The sequence below is a fragment of the Coffea eugenioides genome, chromosome 1 (genome assembly GCF_003713205.1).
Source record: "Coffea eugenioides isolate CCC68of chromosome 1, Ceug_1.0, whole genome shotgun sequence".
Classification (NCBI taxonomy): Eukaryota; Viridiplantae; Streptophyta; class Magnoliopsida; order Gentianales; family Rubiaceae; genus Coffea; species Coffea eugenioides.
In genome coordinates, this window is record NC_040035.1 from 3,411,370 (window position 1) to 3,436,586 (window position 25,217).

General features: G+C 35.3%; 4 protein-coding genes and 1 long non-coding RNA gene across 5 annotated transcripts; 2 read left to right on the forward strand and 3 right to left on the reverse strand.

Annotated features, from left to right (window-relative positions):
- Nucleotides 1–1,384: 1,384 nt before the first annotated feature.
- On the reverse strand, nt 1,385–3,937 carry LOC113782630 (F-box/FBD/LRR-repeat protein At5g22660-like). Its single transcript, XM_027328507.1, has 3 exons — nt 2,464–3,937; nt 2,183–2,344; nt 1,385–2,104 (listed from the first exon to the last, which is right to left on the reverse strand). The coding sequence occupies exons 1-3, from the start codon at nt 3,517–3,519 to the stop codon at nt 1,772–1,774; spliced, it is 1,551 nt and encodes a 516-aa protein (XP_027184308.1). The 5' UTR covers nt 3,520–3,937; the 3' UTR covers nt 1,385–1,771.
- A 1,695-nt stretch (nt 3,938–5,632) lies between these two features.
- On the forward strand, nt 5,633–8,131 carry LOC113782638. Its single transcript, XR_003469816.1, has 2 exons — nt 5,633–5,999; nt 7,409–8,131. It is a non-coding gene; the product is annotated as an uncharacterized LOC113782638 (long non-coding RNA).
- Nucleotides 8,132–10,020: 1,889 nt separating this feature from the next.
- On the reverse strand, nt 10,021–12,410 carry LOC113782619 (F-box/FBD/LRR-repeat protein At5g22660-like). The gene is made up of 3 exons (XM_027328497.1): nt 10,950–12,410; nt 10,670–10,831; nt 10,021–10,591 (listed from the first exon to the last, which is right to left on the reverse strand). Exons 1-3 carry the CDS (start codon nt 12,009–12,011, stop codon nt 10,250–10,252), a joined length of 1,566 nt encoding a protein of 521 aa, XP_027184298.1. The 5' UTR covers nt 12,012–12,410; the 3' UTR covers nt 10,021–10,249.
- Nucleotides 12,411–15,037: 2,627 nt separating this feature from the next.
- On the forward strand, nt 15,038–15,379 carry LOC113765650 (putative disease resistance protein At1g50180). The gene has a single exon (XM_027309887.1). It carries the CDS (start codon nt 15,038–15,040, stop codon nt 15,377–15,379), a length of 342 nt encoding a protein of 113 aa, XP_027165688.1.
- A 6,420-nt stretch (nt 15,380–21,799) lies between these two features.
- On the reverse strand, nt 21,800–23,952 carry LOC113782610 (F-box/FBD/LRR-repeat protein At5g22660-like). The gene is made up of 3 exons (XM_027328490.1): nt 22,686–23,952; nt 22,437–22,598; nt 21,800–22,358 (listed from the first exon to the last, which is right to left on the reverse strand). Exons 1-3 carry the CDS (start codon nt 23,745–23,747, stop codon nt 21,801–21,803), a joined length of 1,782 nt encoding a protein of 593 aa, XP_027184291.1. The 5' UTR covers nt 23,748–23,952; the 3' UTR covers nt 21,800.
- Between the last annotated feature and the right edge of the window lie 1,265 nt (nt 23,953–25,217).

Genomic DNA, 25,217 nt, shown 5'->3' on the forward strand with positions numbered 1-25,217 from the left:
GCTGATAGGATTTTGAACATTGCAACATGTCAGTGGTGCTTTCTTTACATTATTCTTTCACCATGTCCTATCTACAAAAACTACCCACATACACACACATTTCAAATTTTGATAAATAATATCCTAATTTCTGCTTTTAACAGATGCACAGGTGCACCACTTGATAACCCATTAACAAAATCAATAATAGCACAACACATACAGATACAGGTAGAACTTCATACATGTACAACTGACGACGAATCCGGTCTTCACAAAGAAAGGCCAATATAAAATGGGTTATAATGTAGAATGTCAAGAGCCATAAACCTCATAGAAATGTTAATAAGTAAGCCATTTGACCAGCCAAGCCATACCAGTTGCAATAGAACAAGAACCACCCCCTCCCTCACCCTAAAAAGAAAATGAAAGAAAAACCCCATCGCATTCACAAATTGCATGACTCCAGTTAATACCATTTTTTCTTCCTACCAGACACAATTTCACGAGTCCCAGAGCTTTTCTTGAACGACGATATCCTGCAGTAACATTTCTGATGGAGACTTACAAAGTCTCTACAGCTTCACCAAAAGTCATCTTGGGTCAAAAAGTTTCAAACTTTTCAACAAAATCAACCAGCTTGAACTCCAATCCTGTGATGTCTACTGTCCTATGATGTTTAGAGAAGTTTATTGAAATAGCCTTTGGAAGTACAAACTCAAACTCTTCGATCCCTCTGAAGTTGTTCCTATACACCTACCCCATTAATACAATTAGAAGTGGAAAAGATGCTGAAAATAAATCTACATCCAAACAGATAATCTTAAGGCAGTGGATGAAAGATATGCACTTCAAGCTTAAAAGTTGCATGAAGAGAGCTTGGGAACATCTTCGACAAAAAAGGCATGTATAAAAAGATAATAAAAAGAAGTTTCAAGGAACCGAGTGGTCAATAAATTTTGAAAGTTAGTAACTTAAGAGTAATGGAGTACCTTCATACAGATTAAAAGAAGAACTAAAACAATAGAGGTACAAGCATAAAGTTCAATACTTGAATGAGAAGCTTCACATTAATGAAGCCAAAGTAAAAGGAAGAAATGCACGCTTGCTGACTGAAAATCTTGAAGTGTAGGTAAATAGACATATATGTCCTAACCATTGTTCATTTTGCAAGTGCTATATAATATCTTTCACCATATTGCCATACCACTATTTGTCCCTAACTATCATATCCCAAAAACCAAAACTTCTAGTTAAGGAATTAACAATGTAAAAAGCACTTCAGCCAAAGAGCACAAGCAATTGCAGTCATATAAGATCCCAATCACATGTTTAACCACTTCAGATCTATTCAAGCAATTGTTGAACAATTAATCAGGTGAGAACCAGCAATTGCAGCCATGTAAGGTCCCAATCACACTTTTAACCATACTCAGATCTATTCAAGCAATTGTTGAGCAATTAATCAGGTCTTCACTGAGAAAAACCTGAAAGAGAAACTAGCATTCTCTTGAAAACTTGCTGACATTTCTACAGCCAGGGCTCATCAAAATCAAATTAAAAAAGAAAAATAGAGTGATTGGCTAATTCAGAAAACTTCTAAACTGAAGGTATTCATAAGGGCTGGATATCTAGCTAGCTGTAATTCAATTCTCTGGTGCATTAATACAAAATCTTAGAACAGAATCCTATTACACAAAAAATTTGGCGCCAAGATGTTATATCCGTGAAGCCAAAATTTCTTAAGTCTGCAACTGAATTATAGCTTATCAGTTTGCCGCGAAGAATACTGTTAAGGAGATAGATTCATCAGCTGTCGTAATTGCGGGCACGTTATATAATTCCATTTCTTTCTGAATACAATCTGGCAATCCTCTGAACACTTCTTGAATGAGAGGATCCTGTTGCAATATTCTGGTACGGACTTCCAACCCTCTCTTTCAAGAGCGATCTTCTTCAGAGATTTTCCATTCTTCAAAAAATATTCCGCCAGCTTGAATTCATGTTCTTCCCCTTTAAAATTACTCATTTCTATTACCTTAAGATGCTCAATGAAAGATAGTGGACAAGCCTGTGGAAAAACAGAACCAAATTTCTCATCTTCGCCAAAGTAGTTCTTGAATACCTGTTCATATAAAGTATATAAGGGACAGCGAAATACAAAGCAATTAACTCTTACACTAAAATACCCAACACAACTTACCTCACTAAAGATAAGCACTTCAAGGTAAGGGGAACTTTCCAATAAGTTTGATAACACCTGTAAGATCCAGCTACGAGGAAAAGAATGGCAATAAACAGGTTCAAGCTCCAGCTTGATCAAGTTTCTGAAAGTTGGCAATGCTGGTTGAGAAAAATAGAGAGCCTTCATCCATATAACAAGAAGAATTAATTAAGAACAAAGTTCCAGTTCTTCTATTAAAAATTGAAGGAAAAGCTCAGAAGCCAACCCAAATTAAAGAAGACAGAAAAGAGAAAACATACCTTTAAAATGTTCTCTGACAAATTCAGTGATTTCACATTTTGCAACCCACTAATAAACTCAAAAGCATGCTGAACACGTAAAAATAAGTCAACTAGATTTGTCACATTATGCAGAAATTCAGCTCGTACTACTGCCTTATCAATAGATACCAGGCTCTGAATTATGTGTACTTCAAGTACATGACCGTCAACGTTCAAGGACTTCAGATTTGGGGCATCTACGATAACTTTATGCTGCCCCTCGAGGGAACATACCAAAGTCTCAAGATTTTCTGACTTCACAACAACAGTGAACTCTAGTTCAACTTTTTCATTCCAACAGAGCACCAGGACTTTCAACAAGGGACTCGAGATATGAAGAACTTCGACTTCAATGCTTTCTTCACTCTCACTCGCATAGCTGAAAGGTTGCACTGTTAATATCAGGTGTTCAAGCAAAGGGCAACCTTGAAGAAACCTCTGAATAGAATCTTCATCTACCAATGTGAATCGCATCAAGTAAAGATACTTGAGATTTGGCAACCAAACAAAATCAGGAACATTCCAACCCACGTCAAGGTTTAGTGATAAAGAAACTATAGTTTCAGATGAAAAAATTCCAGGTGGAAAAAGTATAGAAAATTTCTCAGTTGTATCCATTTCAACCGAAATACGAAGTTGGTCGACACTGTAAGTAGAAATTGCAGCAGCTGCAGATATCAACAATGATTCAAAAGCCAAACGGTACCTTTCAACAAAATGCTCCACGCGGAGTCGAATCTTTCTGATTGGAGCCGTATTTCGTTGTTCAATCACTCTATTAGAGAAATGTGTAAACTGATAAAACAGTCTATCACGGTCAGAAGCATCATCATCCACACAGAAACATAAATCAATATCAGGTAGCGAAACAAAAAGATTTCTCCATCTCGTGGACAGAATTGAGGTGGCTGCAGCTTCTTTTGTCTTCAAAAGTGAAAGGATGTGGAGCAGAACACAGTCCGAAAGTGCACTCAACCTATCAATACTATCACCATCTGGGGTTCTTTGCACCTTCTTTTCTGGAGGATCAGCCATCTGGGTTCTCTCTTTTTCTTTCCAAATTTCTCAATATACACAGCAGCAGCTCATGAGAGATTGTGCAATCTTGAGGCTTAAAAGTAGAAGGGATTTCTGCTCTTTTGCAGATAGCTATGGGCATCGAAGGCATTGAATGTATAATTGGATAATAGACTGGTAAAAAGATACTAACAAAGCATTCCGAAATAGAAAAGGCATGAGTAGAAACATCAACAAAGAACCTGGTTTTCTGAAGAACAAAACCATCAATGTCGACCAAGAATCTGCTTTTTGAGGTGGGTATTTTGTTTGCAGTTAGACCATTGATGAAATCCCTCTGTTTAATCTCCTCCTTCAAGTTAAGAAATGTTTTTGCTCCCAGAACCTTGCTGCTCTAAACCTCAACGTTTCTTTCTGATTTTCCCAGCCAAGGGGGCTTTTCAGGGCCCTATCAAAAAGAGGGGGAGTTTAGGGCTCGTTTGGGCGAAGGGAGTAGAATACTATTCAGTGATAATGGAGTGTTTGGATACGCCATCATTTGAAAAATGAAATTACTATATAACACCATAATACTTTTTCTAATGTAATGTACATATAATAAACACTTTTTTGCTTTAAATAATCGTAATCTATAACTCTTCAGGTGTGAAATATACGTTTGGATTACATTTTATTTAGTGAATCTCAAGGGTACACTGATACATAGTGTGTAAAATTTGGTGTACATAGCCAAGAATTAAGAATGTAAATGAGTTAAAGCAAGCCATTGTTTGTTTTAATAAATTTGAAATTGTATTTGAGTTTGTTTCTTTTTTTTGTTAAAGGAAACCAAACTCAAACTATTTGTTATTGAGCTAATCTTGAGTAGTGCTCAAGTGACTTGAATTTTTTTTTTTTTAACAAGTTAACTAACGGAGGAAAAGGACACCAAAATTAAGGCACTATTTGGATTGAAGGAAAGGAAAGGAAAGGAAATGAAAGGACAGAAGAGGACTCTAGTGAAAAAGGAAAAAAAAAGGAGGGTAGAGAAAACCTAATTCCATAGATTATGCAACTGCACTTGTATGAAAAAGTTTAAGGAAGTGCAGAAATTAAGAGGTCGTGAATGCAGAAATTAAGAAAAATATGGTATAACGTTATAGAAGAGCCTAGGCATCTTGGTTCAATAATTGTCCATGCAACTAAAGATGCCACAGGGTCATTTGGTCCCTTTAAGCTATTATAAATTTGTACTTATTGAGATTCTAATGTTCATAGTTTAACTGCACTCAAACTAAACAATAGTAGTGAGCCAGTGATGAAGGAAGAAAAGAGCCAAGTGAAGGTTGGGATCGGAATTGAAACACCATGGAGGACTTTTGCCAAAGAAATGAGCTCTGCCCTTCCAAAAATGGCTTCTCCCCTAAACTGTTTTTGTTTTGTTATGGCAGTACCTTTCTGTTATTAGCCTACCAGTTCACAATCTTGATGCTGCAATTTCCAATCAATACCTTTCAGAAAAATCAAGTCTTGGGTTCCAGGAGGAGAAGGTTGCAGTATTCAACGAATCCCTGCACCAGATTGGGTTCCAAGTGATCGAAGGTGGATACCTGAATCATGCGTTCACTTCTTACACAACTGTTTTACAATTTACTGCAGTTGGAGAATCAGAGACAATTGTAGATGTCAAGGTTTTATAGGAAACTGAAGCAGATGAAACTCGTATGCTAAATGAAACTATAAAAGCAATACTTGTTTTAATCAAGTGCCTTGAGGATTATCTGTCAAAACAGGGCTCTCAGACGTGCTTTTAGCAGTTGCCTTGAAGACTGCAAAGTGCTGAAATAAGGACCTTTTAGAGCATTTCGTGCTCTCGCATAAGCAAATCATGAATTGACTAAGTAGCCCTTAAAGTATGTTGCCAATAGCACTGCAAATGTGTCGAGTCGCTCCCGAGTCAAAGTTCAACTCGAGTTCGGTCAGACTTGAATTCGAGCGGCTCATTTATAAATTAAGTCGAATTCGAGATATGTGAGCTTAGGCTGATTAGCTCGGCGAGCGGTTTAACGAGCCTTGTGAAATTACAAAAAAACCTCTATTTGTATAACTAATTACTAAGTTAGGATTAGGAATTAGACCAAAAATTTCATCTCCACAATTTGCATTTCATTTCTGATTTCGTACGCATCTATCTCTCATTCACAATTTCTCACACAAACCCTTGAACCCTAGCCACTGCCGCCACCAGTCCACGGTGTACCAGTGACTACCACGGCCACCACCACAGCTATGAGCCACCCCTCAATCAAAAGCCAACACACCATAGATCTAAGCCCCTAATCTTCCTTCCCATTTGTCAGCTTGCTTTGGATTAAGTAGTAGCAGCTAAGCAGCACCGGCACCACCAGCTTCACAAGATGTCGATTAGTAGCTTGGAGACGAGCAGCTTCTGTTTCCTTCCCGTTTATGCGATACCCCACGGTGTCCATTTCAGTGAGATTTTCCAAACTTGGTGACAGGTAAAAAGAGATCTAGCATGTTTAAAGTAAAGTAAAGAATTGAGTAAAGTAATGAATGAATAGGTTTAGAGTAATGAATGCTTTGAAAAGTCAAATTTTGTGTTCTTGGAGTATGTTTTATCGTTTACCAAACCAGAGCTTCTTGGGTTCATGTTGCTTATCGTTTACCAAAATTTGTTTAATCTTGGTAGTGGGTCCTGCTTCATCATTCTTTATGCAAATGCACCACTCTTGCTTTGGGGGAAATTTAATATGGTTGAACCTGCCGGAAGAGACTTGGTTTTCTGGTGAAGTATAGTGCACTGATTTTTTGTGTATTATCTGTCTTTTCTCTCATGTGAAAAGTAATGCCGTGAACATTTTTAGCTTTTCTTTAATGACATTTCATCATGGTTTGTTGGCCTGTTTTTGCTTTTTTTACGGTGATTTAATAAGCTGTTTGGGCTGGTTTTTTGCACTTTTGTTCTTAGCTGATACTTGGCTGCTTAGGATGATTTAATATGGAAAATTTGATAGATTTAAAAACCACAAACTCGTTACTTCCATATGTTTTATAGTATCGAATGTTTGAAAGTAAAAGATGATTATCTAATCATGTTTTGCTATTTTTCTTTGTAGCCATGAATTGTAGGCTATTATTATGCTTATAATTTGATTAGGAATAAGTTGATAAAATGATGTTTTTGTTAGATAAATTTCCAAAAATTCGAGCTAACGAGCTACTCACGAGTCAAAAATTTGAGCTCACAATTTGAGCTGCTCACGAGCCAGAATTCGAGCTTCAACTCACGAGCCTTATCGAGTCGAGTTCAAACCTAACTTTTTTTAGTCGAGTCAAGCTCGAGCTCAATTCTCTAGGCTCGTCGAGCCCAAACTCGAACTCGAGTCCATCCATTTTTAAGTCGAGCTCAGGTCGATAAGTCTAAAACTCGCCTCGACTCGACTCGTTTGCAGCCCTATTACCAAGCATCCAATAGGAATGATAAATTACCATTTTAGTTTTTTCCCTTTTTCTTTTTCCTCGTCTTGCATATTAGAACAACTAACAAATTACTCAGAATTGCTCCCAAAAAAAAAAAAGAACTCTAAGATTGGGCACTGCTCAAAAAAAAGAAAGGGCCCAACAAGCAACATACTAGAAAAGTTTGCAAGGTTTTGTGCAAGCGTTGAATCTAAGAGGTCATGAATGCAGCTAATCTTAGATTCTGCCTCATGATTTGCTTCTGGTGTAATATGATATAATAAAAGAAAAAATTTGACCTTTTAACAAATGGACAAATAGCACCAAAAGAATAGCTTTGTTATTGATTTTGTAACCGAAGAAAGGAGAAAAAGGTTTGCATATTGGATACTAATTTTGCAGCTTCAAAACGAGGAGTTCCAATAACACTACACTATTTTTGCTAAAGGTCATTTCCTTCCTACTTGCGGCTGTCTTCTGGCTGCATGGTTGGATTGTTGCTGACATGGAAAGAAACAGAAGAGGTGAGGCATGGAGAATAAGAGGCAGAGAAGATCATCTATTATGTCATTCAGCTAAAAGGGATACTCCCTTCTGCCCATCTAATAAGGATGAAAGTTCCTGCAAGGCCCTTGAACAGCTGCTACCAAATTGTACACTAGCACTAAGATGGGAAAATTCTATCGAGTTCTTGAGAGGAATGATCCGCAACAGAGCTTACACTGGGCAATTATTTCATCAACAATTGTCAGGTCACAAGATTCATTTAAAGCAAAAAGCAGATTGGGTAAGTATTCCATAAAAACAGAGCATGACAGTTGATATACAGGCAAGACAGCAGGTGCCTCTTGGATCCTAAACCGATTTACATCCTATCAAGATCTAGCATTTTCAAGGCAACACAGGAACACCAAAGTAGATAGGACTGCAAGCTCCAATAGGCATGCTAAAAGCCTACTTACATAATATAACATCAACAATCGTACCATGTTTCAAGATGGTAAAAACATAAATAAGCCTCCTGAAAGTACTCCAGCAGTTTCATGCAGTCCTGTATCAGTACTTTTAGCATCTGCTGGTGTGCTGATTCCTTGAAAAATCTTCAAGGAGAGTCCAAATTAACCAGCAAGTTGAATAATTTGTTGTGTAGATTACGTTGTTTCCTATCTTATCTTGTGATTTCTGTAACTTGTCAAAGCAGCTTGTTGCAGCTCTGGAATTAGTCTTAAACTTTTTGAATAGTTTTCTTTAAATATTCTGACAAAAGAATACAAGTTACTAAAAGCATAAGATTAGAGTTCTACAAGATTAGAAATATAAGAGTAATATCCAAAAACCTCCTTACTTTTGGAGCTGACACAAAATTTTCAAAGCTATTCTTTTCCCAGGAGTTTTAATGCTACCTTTCAACCAGATAATTTACTCCTAATGTCACATCCATGCACATGTATAAACCAGAAAATCTGAGATTTTACGTCAGGAGTCAACTCATGTATGACTGAAAAGATGAACAATGTCAAGTAATAGAAATCTGCAGCTGTGAAGTGCTAAAAAACCATGATAGGTATAGCCACTCCTAGCCTGAGAAAACTGATATTGGGTGCTTTTCTTAAATTCTTTCATTCTGTCCTATACACACACACAACATCATGTACATTTACATTTGGAAAATGCACAACATCAGTACCTAGTTCTGCCATTAACAGATGCATCGCTTTAAGAACTACTTCAAAAAAAATTGACAATAGCAACACATATGGATTCAGGTGGAACTTCATAAATGTATAGCTGACGATTAATCTGGTCTTCACAAACAAAACCCAAAATACAATGGGTCGTAAGGCAGAATATCAAGCAGCATAAACCTCACAGGATGTCAACAAGTAAGCGCATACCACCAGACAAGTCATACCAGTTGCAAAAGAACAAGAACCACGCCCTCCCCCACCCAATGAAGAAAAAGAATAAGCCCATCCTATTCAGAATACGCCAAATGCTGCTTAATCCCATTCTTTCTTCCTATCAGACACAATTTCACAAGTCTCAGAGCTTTTGTTGAATGAAAAAATCCCATGGAAACATTTCTAATGAATACTTAGAAAAGCTCTATATCTCCACCAAAAGTCTTCTTTGATCAAATATTTTCAATTTTTCCAACAAAATCAACTAACCTAAGTTCCTATTCATCCTTTATAAAGATCATGATATCTGTCTTCCTATGATGTTTAAAGAAGCCTACTTAAATGGCCTCTGGCAGAACAAACTCAAACTCCTCCATCCCTCTGAGGTTGTTCCCAATCGCATAAATGATTACAAAAATTAGTTAGTGCAAAAGAATCTGAAATTAATTCTACAACCAAACAGATAATCATGAGTTACTAGATGAAAGATATGCAGTTCAAGATTAGGAGTCGCATGAAGTAAGCTTGGGGATGTCTTCCACAAATAGGCATGTACATAAAGATAATAATGAGTTCCAAGGAACAGAATGGTCAATATTTTTGGACATAAAGATGATAATGAGTTCCAAGGGACAGAATGGTCAATATTTTTGAAAGTCAGTAACTTGAGAGTAATGAGGTACCTTCATACAGCGGAGAAGAAGACAAACAATTGAGTGCTTACAATTATGAAGTCCTATACTCATGTAACTCGAAAGAGAAGCTTCAAATTGAGGAAGGCAAAGTAAAAGGAAGAAATGCATGCTTGTCAACTGAAAAATCTCAAAGTGTAGGTACATAAACCTATATGTCCAAATCATTGTCCATTTCCCAAGTGCAATATAATATCTTTCACCATATTTCCATTCTCCAATTTATCCCCAACCATCATATCCCATTAAACAAAACTTCTAGTTAATGAATTTAACAACGAACTAATCACTCCAACCAAAAGAAATTGTAGTCATAACGGATCTCAATCGCCTGTTTAGCCATATTCAGATCTAGTCAAGCAATTGTTGGTTAATTAATCAGGTCTTCCCCGAGAAGAACCTGAGAGAAACCGGCATTCTCTTGAAAACTTGCTGACATTTCTACAGCAGGGGTCATCAAAATCAAATTAAAAAAAAGGAGTAATTGACTGATTCAGAAAAACTTTTAAGCTGAAGGTTCTCATAAAGACTGCAAATCTACTCAGCTGTTACCCTTTCCCAGCGCATTAATACTAAATTTTAGACTAGAATCCAATTACACAGAATATTTGGCTCAAAGATGTTATATCCATGAAACCAAAATTTCTTATTCTACAGTTGAATTATATATTTATCAGTTTGCCACCAAAGAATACGCTAAGGAGATAGTTTCAGCAACTGTCGGAATTTTGGGCACGTTATATGATCCCATTTCTTTTTTAATACAATCTGACAATCATCTGAGCACTTCTTGAATGCCAATATCCTCTCACAATCTTCTGGTACACACTTCCAATCCTCTCTAGCCTCTCTTTCGAGAGCCATCTTCTTCAATGATTTTCCGTTCTTCAAAAAATACTCTATCAGCTTGAATTCATGTTCTTCCCCTCTAAAATTAGTCATTTCAATTACCTTAAGATGTTCAATAAAAGTTAGTGGAAGCGCCTGCAGAAAAACAGAACCAAATTCCTCGTCTTCGCCAAAGTAGTTCTTGAACACCTGTTCATATTAAGTATATAAGGGACTGCAAAATACAAAGCAATTAACTCTGAAATTAAAGTGTCCAACACAACTTACCTCACTGAAGATAAGCACTTCAAGTTTAGGGGAACTTTCAAATAAGTTTGATAACACCTGTAAGATGCAGCTACGAGGAAAAGAATAGCAATAGACAGGTATAAGCTCCAGCTTGATCAAGTTTCTGAAAGTTGGCAATGCTGGTTGAGAGAAATAGAGAGCCTTCATGCATATAAGAAGAAGAATTATGTAAGAACAAAGTTCCAGTTCTTCTATTAAAATTTGAAGAAGAAGCTCAGAAGTCAATCGAAATTAAAGAAGACAGAAAAGAAAAACATACCTTCAGAATGTTCTCTGACAAATTCAGTGATTTCACATTTACCAACCCACTAAGAAACTTAAAAGCACGCTGACTACGTAAAAATAAGTCACTGTGATTTGTCACATTATGCAGAAATTCGGCTTGTACTACTGCCTTGTCAATAGATACTAGACTTTGATTTATGTGTACTTCAAGCACATGACCCTCAACAGTCAGGGACTTCAGATTTGGGGCATCTATGGTAACTTTATGCTGCCCCTGGAGGGAGCAAAACAAAGACTCAAGATTTTCTGACTGCACAACAACAGTGAACTCTAATTCAACTTTTGCATTCCAACAGAGCAGCAGGCTCTTCAATGAGGGACTCGAGATATGAAGAACTTCAACTTCAATCCTTTCTTCACTCTCACTCTCATAGCTGAAAGGTTGCACAAATAACATCAGTTGTTCAAGCAAAGGGCAACCTTGAAGAAGCCTCTGAATAGAATCTTCATCTACCAATCTGAATTCAAATAAGTAAAGATTCTTGAGGTTTGGCAACCAAACAAAATCAGGGACATTCCAATCCACCTCAAAGGTCACTGATAAAGAAACCAGAGTTTTAGATGAAAAAATTCCAGGTGGAATAGGTATAGAAAATCGCTCAGTTGTTTTATCCATTCGAACTGAAAGATGGAGTTGTTGGACATTGCAAGAAGAAAGTGCAGCAGCTGCAGATATCAACAATGACTCAAAAGCCAGGCGGTAACTTTTAACAAAATGCATCACATCGACTTCAATCTTTCCAATTGAAGCCTTATTCCGCTGTCGAATCACTCTATTGGCAAAATCTACAAAATCAGAGAACATCCTATCACGGTCAGAAGCATCACCATCCACACGGAAACTTAGATAAACATCAGGAAGAGAAACAAAAAGATCTCTCCATCTAGTGCACAGAACTGAGGTTGCTGCAGCATCTTTTGTCCTGAAACGCGAAAGGATGCGAAGCAGAACACAGTTCGGAAGTGCACTCAACCTGTCGATATTATCACCATCTGGGATCCTTTTAAGCATCTTCTTTTCTGGAGGATCAGCCATCAGTACTTTTCTTTATTTCAATCTTTCAGTACATAAACAGCAGGTCTCGAGATACTGTGAAATCAACAAGCCTAAATGTAAAAGGGATTCTGCTTTTTGGCAGACAACTATGGGCATCGAAGGCATTCCATGTATAAGCGCACAATAGACTTGTAAAAAGATGCTAACGAAGCATTCTCAGATAAAGAAAACATGAGAAGAAACATCAACAAAGAACCTGGTTTTCTGAAGACTAAAACCATCAATGACGAACAAGAACCTGCATTTTTAGGTGGGTATTTTGCGGTTAAGCCGCTGATGAAATCCCATCTTATACTCTTCTACTCGAAGGTGACATACTCTTCTCCTCGAAGATGAGAAATGTTCTTGCTCCAAAAGCCTGGCTGCTGTAAACCCCAACATTTATTTCCCCAATCAAGAGAAGTTTTTAACCCACCAGCCGAAGAAGGGAGTTTTAAGGGCTCGTTTCGGGAAAAGGGAGTACGGTACTATTTAGAGCATCTCCAACGGAATATCCTTGTTTGGAACCTAAGTTTTTTGTCAAGTTGCTATAAATTTTTTAAAAACTTTAGGGATAATTTCAGAAACCTCCCCTGAGGTTTCTGACAGTCTCAAGGACCTCCCCTGAAGTTCCGAAAATCCCTTATACCTCCCCTAAAACTAAGTAGATAGTTTCAGGTACAACCCAATTGATGTGGACAATGAATATAAAATGTGTTTCAGGAGAGAGAAAATAATCAAATTCCACCTCTGCCCTCAAGATTGTCATTAGTGAGGATGTTTATGTTAGGGGCTGCTTGGTTAAAGGGTTTGGGAATCACAAAATGGAATAAATCCCTTATTTGTTGCTTGGGTTAAGCCTATTGGAATGCTATTTTTGGAATCATTCCCGAGTAAATTGGGAGGTTTTGGACAAAACCCTCAACTCATTCCCTCAGACAATATTTATCAAACCAGAGTCTTCTTCTTCATCAGTTTTTCTATCTCTTCTTCTTCAATCAATCGCCACCCATCACCTTCATCGGACATCTTCTTTCTCATTTCAAAGTCCCAAATTCAGGTTCACAAATAGTAGCAATAGCTTTCCAAGATCTGAAAGTCTAAACGAGAAATTAGATCATGTAGTAGATGATTTGCTTGAAAAGGTTGAAGCTTCCAAGGTGGAAATTGGAGAAGAGAAGATTTTATTGATTGGGCAAAACATTCCTTAGAACCAAACAATGTCATGAGTGGTGAAGTTCTAGTGAAATTTTTTGATTGTGTTCTGGTAAATCTGAAGGATCTGCTTAAGTTTGAAAACAATTTGATTCTGTCTTTGAAGGAACAAATCTCAACCCTTGAAGTGAATTTACTATTCTTGAAAAACTTTGTCATCTTCACAAATAGGCTATGCAATGGGTATGCGAATATCGGACTGTTTTTTACTTCTATTGAAGATGCTGCAAATAATGGTATTTCGTTCTGGTGTTGGTTGGGATGGAAGAAATAGGGAGTCAAAAGTTGATAGTAATAGAGACAGCGACATTTTAACCCTTCATTCTAAAGCCATAAAGAGCTGGTGTTTTATGGAAAAATAGGTACTCTGTTCTTATAAAGTAGGAAAGTCATAAAGAGCTGGTCTTTTATGAAAAAATATGACTATTGTGAAAGTGACCGCGATTTGGTTTATGAAATTATCCCAAAAAAATAGCAGAATGAATTTGTTTGTTTTGAAAGTTGTATAACGGTCGTTAAACTTCAAATATTCCTTCCTTAAACTTCAAAATCTACAAAATCTCATATTTTGAACCCATTGAATGCCGAAATTAAAATAAAATAAAATAAATTTATTGAATTAAAATAAAAATTTTTCGGAAAAATCATGCCAAAATATGGAAGCATCATACGAAACAATGATGGGAAACTGAGGTACATGACCTTGCATTTGTTAAATGCAAGGTACATTATCTCGCATTGAAGGAAAATGGGTACTCTGTAAGTATAATGGACGAAAGCCATAAAGAGCTGGTCTTTTATTTAACAATGGGTTTAAATTTATTTTATCCGATAAATAAATTTCTAGAAAATTTTCTAGGCAATTTTCTAGGAATTCGTATTTATCGGATGCAAGATACAGTCCAACCAAAAAGCTTGCTAGTTTGATGCAATTTTTGGCGCCTTTTCTCTTAGCCCAAATTAGCAATTCATTTTATTATCAAATTCCAGTTAAGTTACTTAATCCTTTCTATTACTCATTTCACTAATTAATTCATGTTATTATCAGAATATATTACTTCAACAGCAGGGATATTTGTGTCAATTCAACGTTTTTCAAGTCATTTTGGGACCCAACAATCTGACAGGGGAGGTATAAGGGATTTTCGAAACTTCAGGGGAGGTCCTTGAGACTGTCAGAAACCTCAGGGGAGGTTTCTGAAATTATCCCAAAACTTTAACTACAGTAATCTCAAAAAAATTTTCAAAAATTTTAAACTATACACTTCAAAATATTCAAAAATCTACATATTTTAAAAAAAATTTTTAAAACTTTTACAGTAAATTACAGTAAAATTTTAGACAAACTCCCAAAAAATTCATCTTCCAAACAAGGCTGACTGCAATGCTTGACAAAATATGGGTCCATTACACGCATCATTCTGATGATGCATGTAATAGGTGGGCCAGCCAGGATCAAAATTTAGCAGTCTGACAAAAGAATTATGTAATATTATGTTATTATTCTGATTTTATTTGATTTAAATGATGTAATATCATATATATATATATATATATAATAGGGCAAAAAATCTCAGCAGCCACTAAATTATTGGTCAGATTATATTTTGGCCATCAAATTATTTTTCGTCAGTAATTGGCCACTAAACAACTTAATCAGTAAATTCGTGACCATTTAATCGATAATTGCTCTTAATCTGTGAAATTAGCAGTACACGTGACAAAAGTGCGGGGTAATTTTTAGTGGATTAGACAGTAAAGCAAGATGGGAGGTTTTAAGTGGCCGCCATTTTGATTGCTTTGCTTGGGCTATGGTAGGGAAGGACTTCCGCACCAGAAAAATTTTGGAAGATTTGCTGCTGCAACATGTCTGCCGAGCCAAGGATGATATGGCCCCATTTTCAGATTTGGACTTGGCTCAGAAGCTTTACCGGTTCCTGCAGTCCAAGAGATTCTTGATTGTTTTGGATGATGTCTGCTCTGTCGATGCTTGGGAGTGCCTCCGCATTGCACTTTTGTCTCAAGAACCAACCGCCAGCAGAGTGCTGCTCACCACTCGGGATGTCGGAGTTGCAGACAAGATTGCTTCTTTATCAGCCGACGACAAAGGATTCATTCACCGGATGAGATTTCTTAACCCAGACGAAGGCTAGGAGCTTCTCCGCAAGATGGTTTTCAGAGCTCACTCTTCTTCTGGTAAAGGCATCATTTCCAGAAAAAATCTTACCTCTCCTGGGCAAACCACATATCTTCTTGCTGGGTTCCAATTTGTCCATGAGGTCTTCATCGTTGCTGTTAATTTGCAGAAGCATCTAGGTTTAGCAGAGCGCCTCGACATTCTTGTCTTCTTCTTCGGCTTCTTGGATTTGGGGCTGAAGATTTGGGGCTCCCAATTGAGTCCCTATTTTTTCCTCCATATAATTTTCCATTCGGTGATTGTTTGAGGAAAGAAATTAAAAGGAGAATACAGTGGCATAGTTGTTAGATAAAATTACCCCCGTATTTTGCCACGTGTACTGTTAATTTATCAGATTAAGAGCAATTATCAATCAAATGGTCACGAATTTACTGATTAAATTGTTTAGTGGCCAATTATTGACAAAAAAATAGTTTGATGGTCAAAACATAATCCGACCAATAGTTTAGTGGCCGCTGAGGTTTTTTGCCCTATATAATAAAGTCGTATTCTCATCCTTATCCCTTCATGTTTTCTTTTTCCTACGTGGTTTAATGAGACAGCAAGTGGTTTCCTACGTGCCTTACTCCTTTTTTGTTTGGATGTATATCAATTCTTATTTCCTATAAGAATTTTTAATATTATATGATTCTTATTCCCTACCTAAAAAAGGAACTGGAAAGTAATGCAATATAAATAAAAAAGACATAATAATAAATTTTATTATTAAATGCGTTATCAAGACATAGCGCATAGCACGAAATTTATGGAAAAGAAAAAGTTAATTGAATCCAATTAACTATATGTATTTGACCCGTACGGTCAAATATAAATTCCTATTTGAGCACGGGTTTGTAAATTCCTATAAACCCGTACAATCAAATATAAATTCCTATTTGAAATGCATTTACGAGCAAATGAGACATCTAAAAGGATGCTGTCATTTGAGTTTGTGGCCCCTATGGCTGAAGTTTGCTAGAGGAAATTCTGAGGCGCTAGACCTAGATTGTCTCATTTTTTACCCAAAGTTATTTGGACGATTGTGGTTTTATTTCTTATAAGAATTCTTAATATTATAGGATTCTTATTTTCTAACCAAAGTTACGTACTTTAAGCAACTTAAATCAAGATAAACTTACTTTTAATATTCTTATTAATATTTCTTTATATCCTTATCAATTCTTATTTATTATGCCTATACTACATATAGTCTCTAATATATTGATTTCAAACATCAAATTCATGGTTAGGTATTCTCAGTGCATGCAGTTGGCACATTAAAACATCGATTTTGGGTTTTCACTCTTGATCTGTGACTGATTTGAGTTAAGTACCATCATTCATCCATCTATGACTGATTTGAGTTAAATTTGTTTATTTCATGACAAGTTTTTCCTGATCTGTGATGTCTGAATTATTTTAGGATAATCATATGGTAGCTATTGTACCAAAAAATTTGGTACAAAGGTTTCGACCACAACTACTTGAGGGAAATGTCTATATTTTGGAGAAATTTAGAGTGACACAAAGAAAACAATCTTGGAATGTTGTGCACAATAAGCATAATATTTATTTCACTTATACAACTCTAGTGAAAAAGCTTGATGGTCGAATGAGTTCAATAAAATTTCACAAATTTGAATTCATCGATTTCAATGACCTCTCTTCACGATGTCAAACTTTTACATTCTTATCAGGTATGACGTAATAAGTTGATAGGGTAAATACTACTTTTATAAATACTATTTTTAATTTTATTCATTTGAAAATAGTGATTCCTAGATAACTATATGTGTTATACTTATTCATTTGTGTGTAATATAGATGTGGTGGGAAGACTTTCTAAAGTGAGACCAATTTATGAAGTTTCGAAGAGTAATGGAACTGTAAAAAAATGAGATATTGCAATTACTAATAAAAGGTAGTTGCTGCATTTTTTTTAATTTAGTCTGCTAAATAAATTAGTTATAATATGAAGATCAGCTCATATTATTATTTGAACAATTAATTTTGAGTAATTTCTATTCAAGTATTAATTTTGAGTGCTTTTATATTGAAGTGGTGAAAGCATTAATGTCACATTATGGGGAACAACATCGAATCAGTTCGATGATGAGACTATTTTGGTGTCTGATCAACTATTAGTGTTGGTGATCTCTTCAGTGACAGTTAAACAATTCAGAGGTAATGACATAAACATCAGCGAATTTCTCATAATAAACATATTGTTATTTCTTTTCATTAGCATTCTTAATGGATCTCACGATAAATTGTTACTCAGGTTCATACTATCTGTCATCAACAATTGCCACACGAATATATATGAATCTAAATATTTCCGAATTTGCAGATTATTTGAATTGGTAAAGCTATATATCTTTATTAAATGTTTGTTTAATTTTTTCATATATATTGTATATAAGTAATTAAGATAAGATTGTTATTAGCATTGATAGCACTGCTCCTCAAACTATTGAGGTTTTACATCCTCCAAAACGCGAGAAGCTATACAGCAACTAATGTTTAAGAATAAAAAATTATTATCAGAAATATATCAGATAATGACCGGTGTTCAAACAGAGGTACAATTAAAGTTGCAAGTTACAATTATAGCACATTAGTTTTCACAATTAAAAATATTAATTATTTAAATTGACTGCTTAAATTGGTCATTTATCTAGGAATTGGTTTACACTTCCAAAGTGACGATTTTGAAAGTTGATTTCAACAGTCAACTCAACTGTACTACAAAGCATGTCCAAAATGTCAGAGAAAAGTGACATTAGAAGGATCTAATTTTGTGTGCAATACTTGCAATCAAAATGTGGAGTATTTCAAATTAAGGTATGTCGTAGGTATTAATTTTTTATCATTTTAATTGCTACAATATCTACATAAACATAACTATTAGAATATGTGTATTTATACAGGTATATGTTAAAAGTCTTGGCAAGTGATGCAACCTGTAGTGCTTGGTTTGTTATATTTGATCAAGAGGCTGAAAGAATAATAGAATACAAACTTTCTTTTGTCTTGAAGAATTTAACAAGGTAAACTTATATCTAATTTTTTAAAATATTTTTAATAATAGTAGACAATCAGACACTTATCTCAGTCATTGAATATTCTAACAAAAAAATTTTATTATGCATTTCATTTTTAGTAAGGATTTAGCAATGAAATCGTGTCATCAATTATAAATAAGATCACGTGAAAATCTTTTGTGTTCCAAATCAAGTTGAACAATTACAATTTGGAACAAGGTAGTAATAGATTTACAGTGACTAGATGGCTCCACTGTGATTTCGGGAGAGAAACGCATTTCATGCTTTTCACAGGTAATGTGCAATAAATTTCTCTTATATTTCACATATTATATCTCACATAATATTTTTGCCTTTAATTTTGATAAATCATTATCAAATTGGTGGAACCGACAACCAATACCAACCTGAAGTATTTTCTTCCCAGATCCCAATTAGTATAACAGATGATTCTAATCAACAACATTTCAATGCACTTCATATGAATCATTCATCAGAGGGTTCAACAAAAACCACAGAGAAAGGGAATTCTCATAAAAAGATTTGCATAAGAAGGTAGATTTAATATACTATTTTACTTTTTTAAATTATAATCTTTACGTATTGTTATACACAACCTTGAATGCGATAAATCATTTATTGTTTTATACTTAGTTATCCTGCTTTGCTATCATGCAGTGATAATGAAAAATCAATAAATGCTGATTAGCGCGGACAAATCGAGGAGAATGTTCAAACAGAAGAAAAACAAAAACAAGTTTTTGAAAAGTAAAATATTATTTGATACTATTTACTGCACTTTTAAATTAAATTTGTATTTTATATCAATATTTTTATAAAATTAACTAAATAGTTTATTATTTTTAGACGATTCCCGTTTAACGAACATGTACAAAACTAGTTATGTTATGGAGTTCAACTAATTACATAAAGAATTGTTAATTAAGTATGGATTATTATGATATCTTCGCATTTGAGGTATCACATATTTCTTTAATGTTCTGCATAATTATTTTTCAAAAAATAACAATATATTAATTTTGAGAGATAGAAAAAGATATATTGTTCAAACTTAGAAATTAATAATATTATTTTTAGAAAATAAAAAATTCAAAAGGTAAAAAATTTAATGAAAGTTAATACTTTATTTTTCAAAAATAACAAAATTATTTTTAAAAATTACTTTATTTATTTATGGGATATGAGTTATGCATTATTAAAATAAATGTTTGATTTAATTGTAGACTCCTGCTATTACACCTTGTGGAGTGTAATCCATTGTGAGTGGAAGTGTAATAAAAGAGAAAAAAGTAGAATGTTGACGTGACATGTGGATTACACTTAAAGAGTAAATCATTGTGGATGTTCTTGGTCTACTAGGCACATGTAGCATGTGGTAAAGCTCGAGGGTGCATACCTTCTCCTGCCATGACACGATAGTTTCTATTTTACACGTGCTCTTAAGGGTGGATCTAAAGGAAAAAAAAAATGGAGGTGATTGAACTGTCATCAAGCTAAATGGATGTATATATTTACTCCTACTCTACATTAGTAAAATGAGTCAAAGGGAACCCAGAGGGGTTAGCAGTACTTTACATCGAGGGACAGGTGGACCCAAAGGGGTCAAAAGAAAACTTGGAAGGGATTAAAATGACATCGAACTAGATGGGTACCTATGCACCTACTGGTGAAATTTTCAAGAATTTTTGGACAAGAATGCAAGTTAAGGAATTTGATTCCTTGACTTATATCCAAAAGAGAAACTTGAAGGGGATTGGCAGCACTTTACACTACGGAAAAGGGATGGATCCAAAAGGGTTAAAGGTAAACTTGGAGGGAGTTGAACTACTACCAAACTAGATTAGTGCTTATGCACCTACGGGTGAAATTTTCAAAAAATTTTAGACAAAAATACAAGCCAAGAAATTTGATTTATTGGCTTGCACCCAAAAGTTCTCCATGGTGCCCAACTACTTTAGGAGTAGTTGGTTTCAAGGGTGCATATAAAGTGCAGAATTTAGTGCACTGTGAAGAATGAGTCGAATCATGGCAATTGTTCACAATTCAAACTTTAATCATGTTTAATTGTTGCAACAAATTTGAAATTATGTTCCAGTTTGATTTTCTTTATTCAATGAACTGAATTGAAATGAACTAAGTTCAAACGATTGTTATCATCGAACCAAATTTGAGTAGAGCTCAAGTAATTTAAACGTTTTAAATATAAATAGTAAATTACATGCTATTCTCTCCAACCAAGATCAAGATTAGTTTAATATTTTATATAAAAAAAAAGACTATTCAAGTTTTATTTAATTAGTTGAAAAACTAACTAAGCTTAAAGTTTTTAGATTACAAAAGACTATTAAAGATTTACTGGATTAGTTGACGAACTAAATAGATCGTGATCTTACCAAGTTCAACTTTATTATATCTTTCAACCCTATCGATTTTTCAACACTCAAATCTTTGACCAATCTGGATTCTCATCATCCACTTTTACAATAAGCACAGTTGATAATCCTTGTTTGTTCATTTACAATATATGCAATAAGACCTAGGCTCGATTGAGTACTTTATCCTTTTTTTTTTTTTTTTGCCAAAGATAAGAATATACCACAATCTTCACATAATGATACCAACCTCAGCGAAGCATACTCTAAAATTGAAATCTTCAAGGTTCCTAAGATTTGAATCTTACAGTATTACTTCATCAAAGACCATTGGCCATTTTGGATTATGTGTCTCCAAATTGCTATTTCAATGTTTAGGTTAGCTTTGAATAACTGGCAATATAACAGTATTAATACCTCAAAATCTTCTTGCAGAGTACAATATCCGTAATCATTTCACCTTCACAACTGTAAGAACATATATAATCCTCCTCAATATGCTCCAGCAGTTTCATACAGTCCCGAACCAGACCTTTCTGCATGGGCAGAGCCCTGCTGCCCTGCTTCAATCTTAAGAGGAGTTCACTTAACCAGCAAGTTGACTAATTGGTAGAAAGGATTGCAAGGATTGCAATGATTTCACAACATTGTCTTGTGAAAGGTACAGAGAGAGAGGTAGATTTGGAAGTACTGCAAACTGCAGTGAACTCTATGGTAAAAAAGGCTAAAATCTCACAATAACTTAACATTATGAAGCATGAGCTTTTTTTGCATCATTTTGCTAGCATGGGCAATGAAATTGTGAGAAAAAAGATTAACAGACTGATTTAGCAATACTTCCAAAGTGGAAGGTTCTACTTAAGACCTTATATTTCCCCAGCTATTATTCTTTTCTTTGGCACTATAACACTAACTTTCAAAGTATGGTTCTATTAAGCAATAAATATTTTGCTACAAGATGTTAGTTATCAAGCCATAAATTTCTAGCTCTGAAACTAAATGATGTGATCATCATGGCACCAACAGCATCAAGAATGCCACAAGATGAACTTGATGAACAAGTTCTAGAACTATTTTTACATGCGCATGAAATTATTGAAGTTTTAGTCTGGTCTTGACCAACAAAAATCAAAAAACACTGGTCATAAGGGGGAAAAAAGAAAAGAACAAGAAGAATATAAACGACAGTATCATTACAGGAAGAGTTACAGTGCCTTTGAAGAAATAAGCTCTGCAGCAAACCCCAATTCGTTATGAACAGAATCTGGCAATCCTCCGCACACTTCTTGGATGACAATATCCTGTCACAACCATCTGATTCAGTCTTCCAACTGTCTCTAATGAGAGTCATCTTCTTTAAAGATTTTCCATTCTTCAAAAAATACTCTATCAGCTTGAATTCATGTTCCTCCCCCTCAAAACTTCTGATTTCTATTTCCTTAAGTTGTCCGACAAGAGCTAATGAGAGAGCCTCTTGAAAAACAGAATCAAGTTCCTCGTCTTCACTGTCCTTGATGACCTGTCCATTCCTAGTAGATCAGAGGCAGCAAAATATGATTGAATTAACTATGCAACAAAATTGTCCATCACAACTTACTTCATCAATGATAAGCACTTCAAGGTTGAGGGAACTTTCAAATAAGCTTGACAACACTTTAGAATAAGGATTGCGAGGAAATGCATTGCAACGAAAATGACTGAGCTCCAATTTGTTCAAGTTTTTGAATTTTGGCAAGACCCCTTGAGAAAAATACAGAGCCTTCATGCATATAAGTAGAATTAAGTAAGAACGAAGTTCCAATTTTCCTATTATAGGTGGAAGATAAAGCTCTGAAATGAAGCATACCTGGAGAGTCGTCTGTGATAAATAAAGTGATTTCACATTTACCAACCCACTAAGAAACTTAAAAGCACGCTGACTATGTAAAAATAAGTCACTGTGATTTGTCACATTAGACAGAAATTCAGCTTGTACTACTGCCTCGTCAATAGATACCAGACTTTGATTTATGTATACATCAGGTACATGACCCTCAACAGTCAGCGACTTCAGATTTGGGGCATCTATGGTAACTTTGTGCTGCCCCTGGAGGAAGCATACCAAAGACTCGAGATTTTCCGACTTCACAACAACAGTGAACTCTAATTCAACTTTTGCATTCCACCAGAGCACCAGGCTTTTCAACGAGGGGCTCGAGATATGAAGAACTTCAACTTCAATGCTTTCTTCACTCTTGCTATCATAGCTGAAAGGATGCACCTTTAACATCAGACGTTCAAGCAAAGGGCAACCTTGAAGAAGCCTCTGAATAGAATCTTCATCTACCAATCTGAATTGAAATAAGTAAAGACGCTTGAGGTTTGGCAACCAAACAAAATCGGGAACATTCCAATCCACCTCAAAGTTTACTGATAAACAAACCAGAGTTTTAGATGAAAAAATTGCAGGTGGAATAGGTATAGAAAATCGCTCAGTCGTTTTATCCATTCGAACCGAAATAATGAGTCGTTGGACATTGCAAGAAGAAAGTGCAGCAGCTGCAGATATCAACAATGACTCAAAAGCTAGGCGGTAACTTTTAACAAAATGCATCACATCGACTACAAGCTTTCTAATTGGAGCCTTATTTCGCTGTCGAATCACTCTATTGGCAAAATCTATAAAATCAGAGAACAATTTATCACGGCCAGAAGCATCACTATCCACACGGTAAATTAGACGAACATCAGGAAGAGAAACGAAAAGATCTCTCCATCTAGTGGACAGAATTGAGGTTGCTGCAGCATCTTTTGTCTTGAAACGCGAAAGGATGTGAAGCAGAACACAGTTCGGAAGTTCACTCAACCTGTCGATATTATCACCATCTGGGATTCTTTCAAGCATATTCTTTTCTGCAGGATCAGCCATCAGTACTTTTCTTTATTTCAATCTTTCATCACAGAAACAGCAGGTCTGGAGATACTGTGAAATCAAGAGGCCTAAAATTAAAAGGGATTTCTGCTTTTTGGCAGATAACTATGGGCATCGAAGGTATTCCATGTATAATCGCATAATAGACTTGTAAAAAGATGCTAACGAAGCATTCCCAAATAAAGAAAACATGAGAAGAAACATCAACAAAGAACAGGTTTTCTGAAGACTAAAACCATCATTGCCGAACAAGAGCCTGCATTTTTAAGTGGGTATTTTAAGATTAGGCCGCTGATGAAATCCCACCTTATACTTTCCTACTCGAAGATGAGAAATGTTCTTGCTCCAAAAGCCTTGCTGCTGTAAACCGCAACACTCCTGATTTCCCCAATCCAGAGCAGGTTTAAGGCTTTAAGCGCCCCATCCGAAGAAGTGTAGTTTAAACTTTAAGCTTTAAGGGCTCGTTTGGGAAAAGGGAGTAGAATAGTGGTATTTAGCGTACTACTATCAACTATGTAATACGTGTTGTGAAACTAATAAAAGATACTCCCAAAAGTAGGGATTGGAATAGTAGAGTAAGAAGAAGAGATATTATTATATTTACTGATCAAAGTACTTCCAGATTTCAAGATTTCCCCAGGTTACAAAAGAAGTAGGATTCACCCCTATAAATAGGTGATCCAAGATCAAAGGTAAATGAACCCTATTAAATACAAATACATGAATTTAGTACATCAAGTACATCCATAAATGAGTTCATCCAATGTACCAATGAATCTAGGGAGAATACATGAGACTATCATCTTGAGAATACAAACGGACATCTTCATCTTGTAATCCTTCTTGAGAATATCAACGAACAGCCACATCTAGAGAATATCAACGGACATCCACATCTTATCATTATTTCATAACAATACATGGTATTTTGGGACAATTTCAAAACCGCCACTGTAGTTTCTGACAGTTGTATTGAACTGTTTCCAGGTTTTAAAAATTTTACTTGTCAGAGACTTAAGCCCAATGCTTACAAAATATTGACAATTATGTGGAATATTGTGTAGCTAAGGGTGTGAGCAAGCTTGCTCTCTAATTCCTATCAACAATCCGCTGATTGTGAGCATCTTAATTTAAGGGGAGAGGAAAGACTTTTTTGATGTTCAAGTTTGGATTTGTTGTTACTAGTTGCATATTTCTTAATTTATTTTCTTGATCATGCCAAAAAATAGCCCTGCCCCTTGGTGTACGAGTTGGTTGCTACATCAATAAAATTCTTTTGTTTTAAAAAATAATGGCCTTGCAAGTGAAAATAATAGGTCCAATCATGCATAAATTGAATTTCATGGCATGCCATTACATATTTTATACTCTTGTTGCTTTTGTATAAGCGTTCATAGACATAGTCGTTGCAAAGAGTAGTTGCGAATAGTTGGAGAAGTTGATGTCTTGCATTTGCTAACATTTGCA

Excerpts from the sequence above, each read along its gene's own strand:
- LOC113782630 (XM_027328507.1), bottom strand. The coding sequence starts at position 3,519 with ATGGCTGATCCTCCAGAAAAGAAGGTGCAAAGAACCCCAGATGGTGAT. Across the intron at positions 2,345-2,463 it reads TGTCAGAGAACATTTTAAAG|GCTCTCTATTTTTCTCAACC; the intron begins GTATGTTTTCTC and ends ATATGGATGAAG. Across the intron at positions 2,105-2,182 it reads AAGTGCTTATCTTTAGTGAG|GTATTCAAGAACTACTTTGG; the intron begins GTAAGTTGTGTT and ends TTATATGAACAG.
- LOC113782619 (XM_027328497.1), bottom strand. The coding sequence starts at position 12,011 with ATGGCTGATCCTCCAGAAAAGAAGATGCTTAAAAGGATCCCAGATGGT. Across the intron at positions 10,832-10,949 it reads TGTCAGAGAACATTCTGAAG|GCTCTCTATTTCTCTCAACC; the intron begins GTATGTTTTTCT and ends ATATGCATGAAG. Across the intron at positions 10,592-10,669 it reads AAGTGCTTATCTTCAGTGAG|GTGTTCAAGAACTACTTTGG; the intron begins GTAAGTTGTGTT and ends TAATATGAACAG.
- LOC113765650 (XM_027309887.1), top strand. The coding sequence starts at position 15,038 with ATGGTAGGGAAGGACTTCCGCACCAGAAAAATTTTGGAAGATTTGCTG.
- LOC113782610 (XM_027328490.1), bottom strand. The coding sequence starts at position 23,747 with ATGGCTGATCCTGCAGAAAAGAATATGCTTGAAAGAATCCCAGATGGT. Across the intron at positions 22,599-22,685 it reads TATCACAGACGACTCTCCAG|GCTCTGTATTTTTCTCAAGG; the intron begins GTATGCTTCATT and ends ATATGCATGAAG. Across the intron at positions 22,359-22,436 it reads AAGTGCTTATCATTGATGAA|GTCATCAAGGACAGTGAAGA; the intron begins GTAAGTTGTGAT and ends AGGAATGGACAG.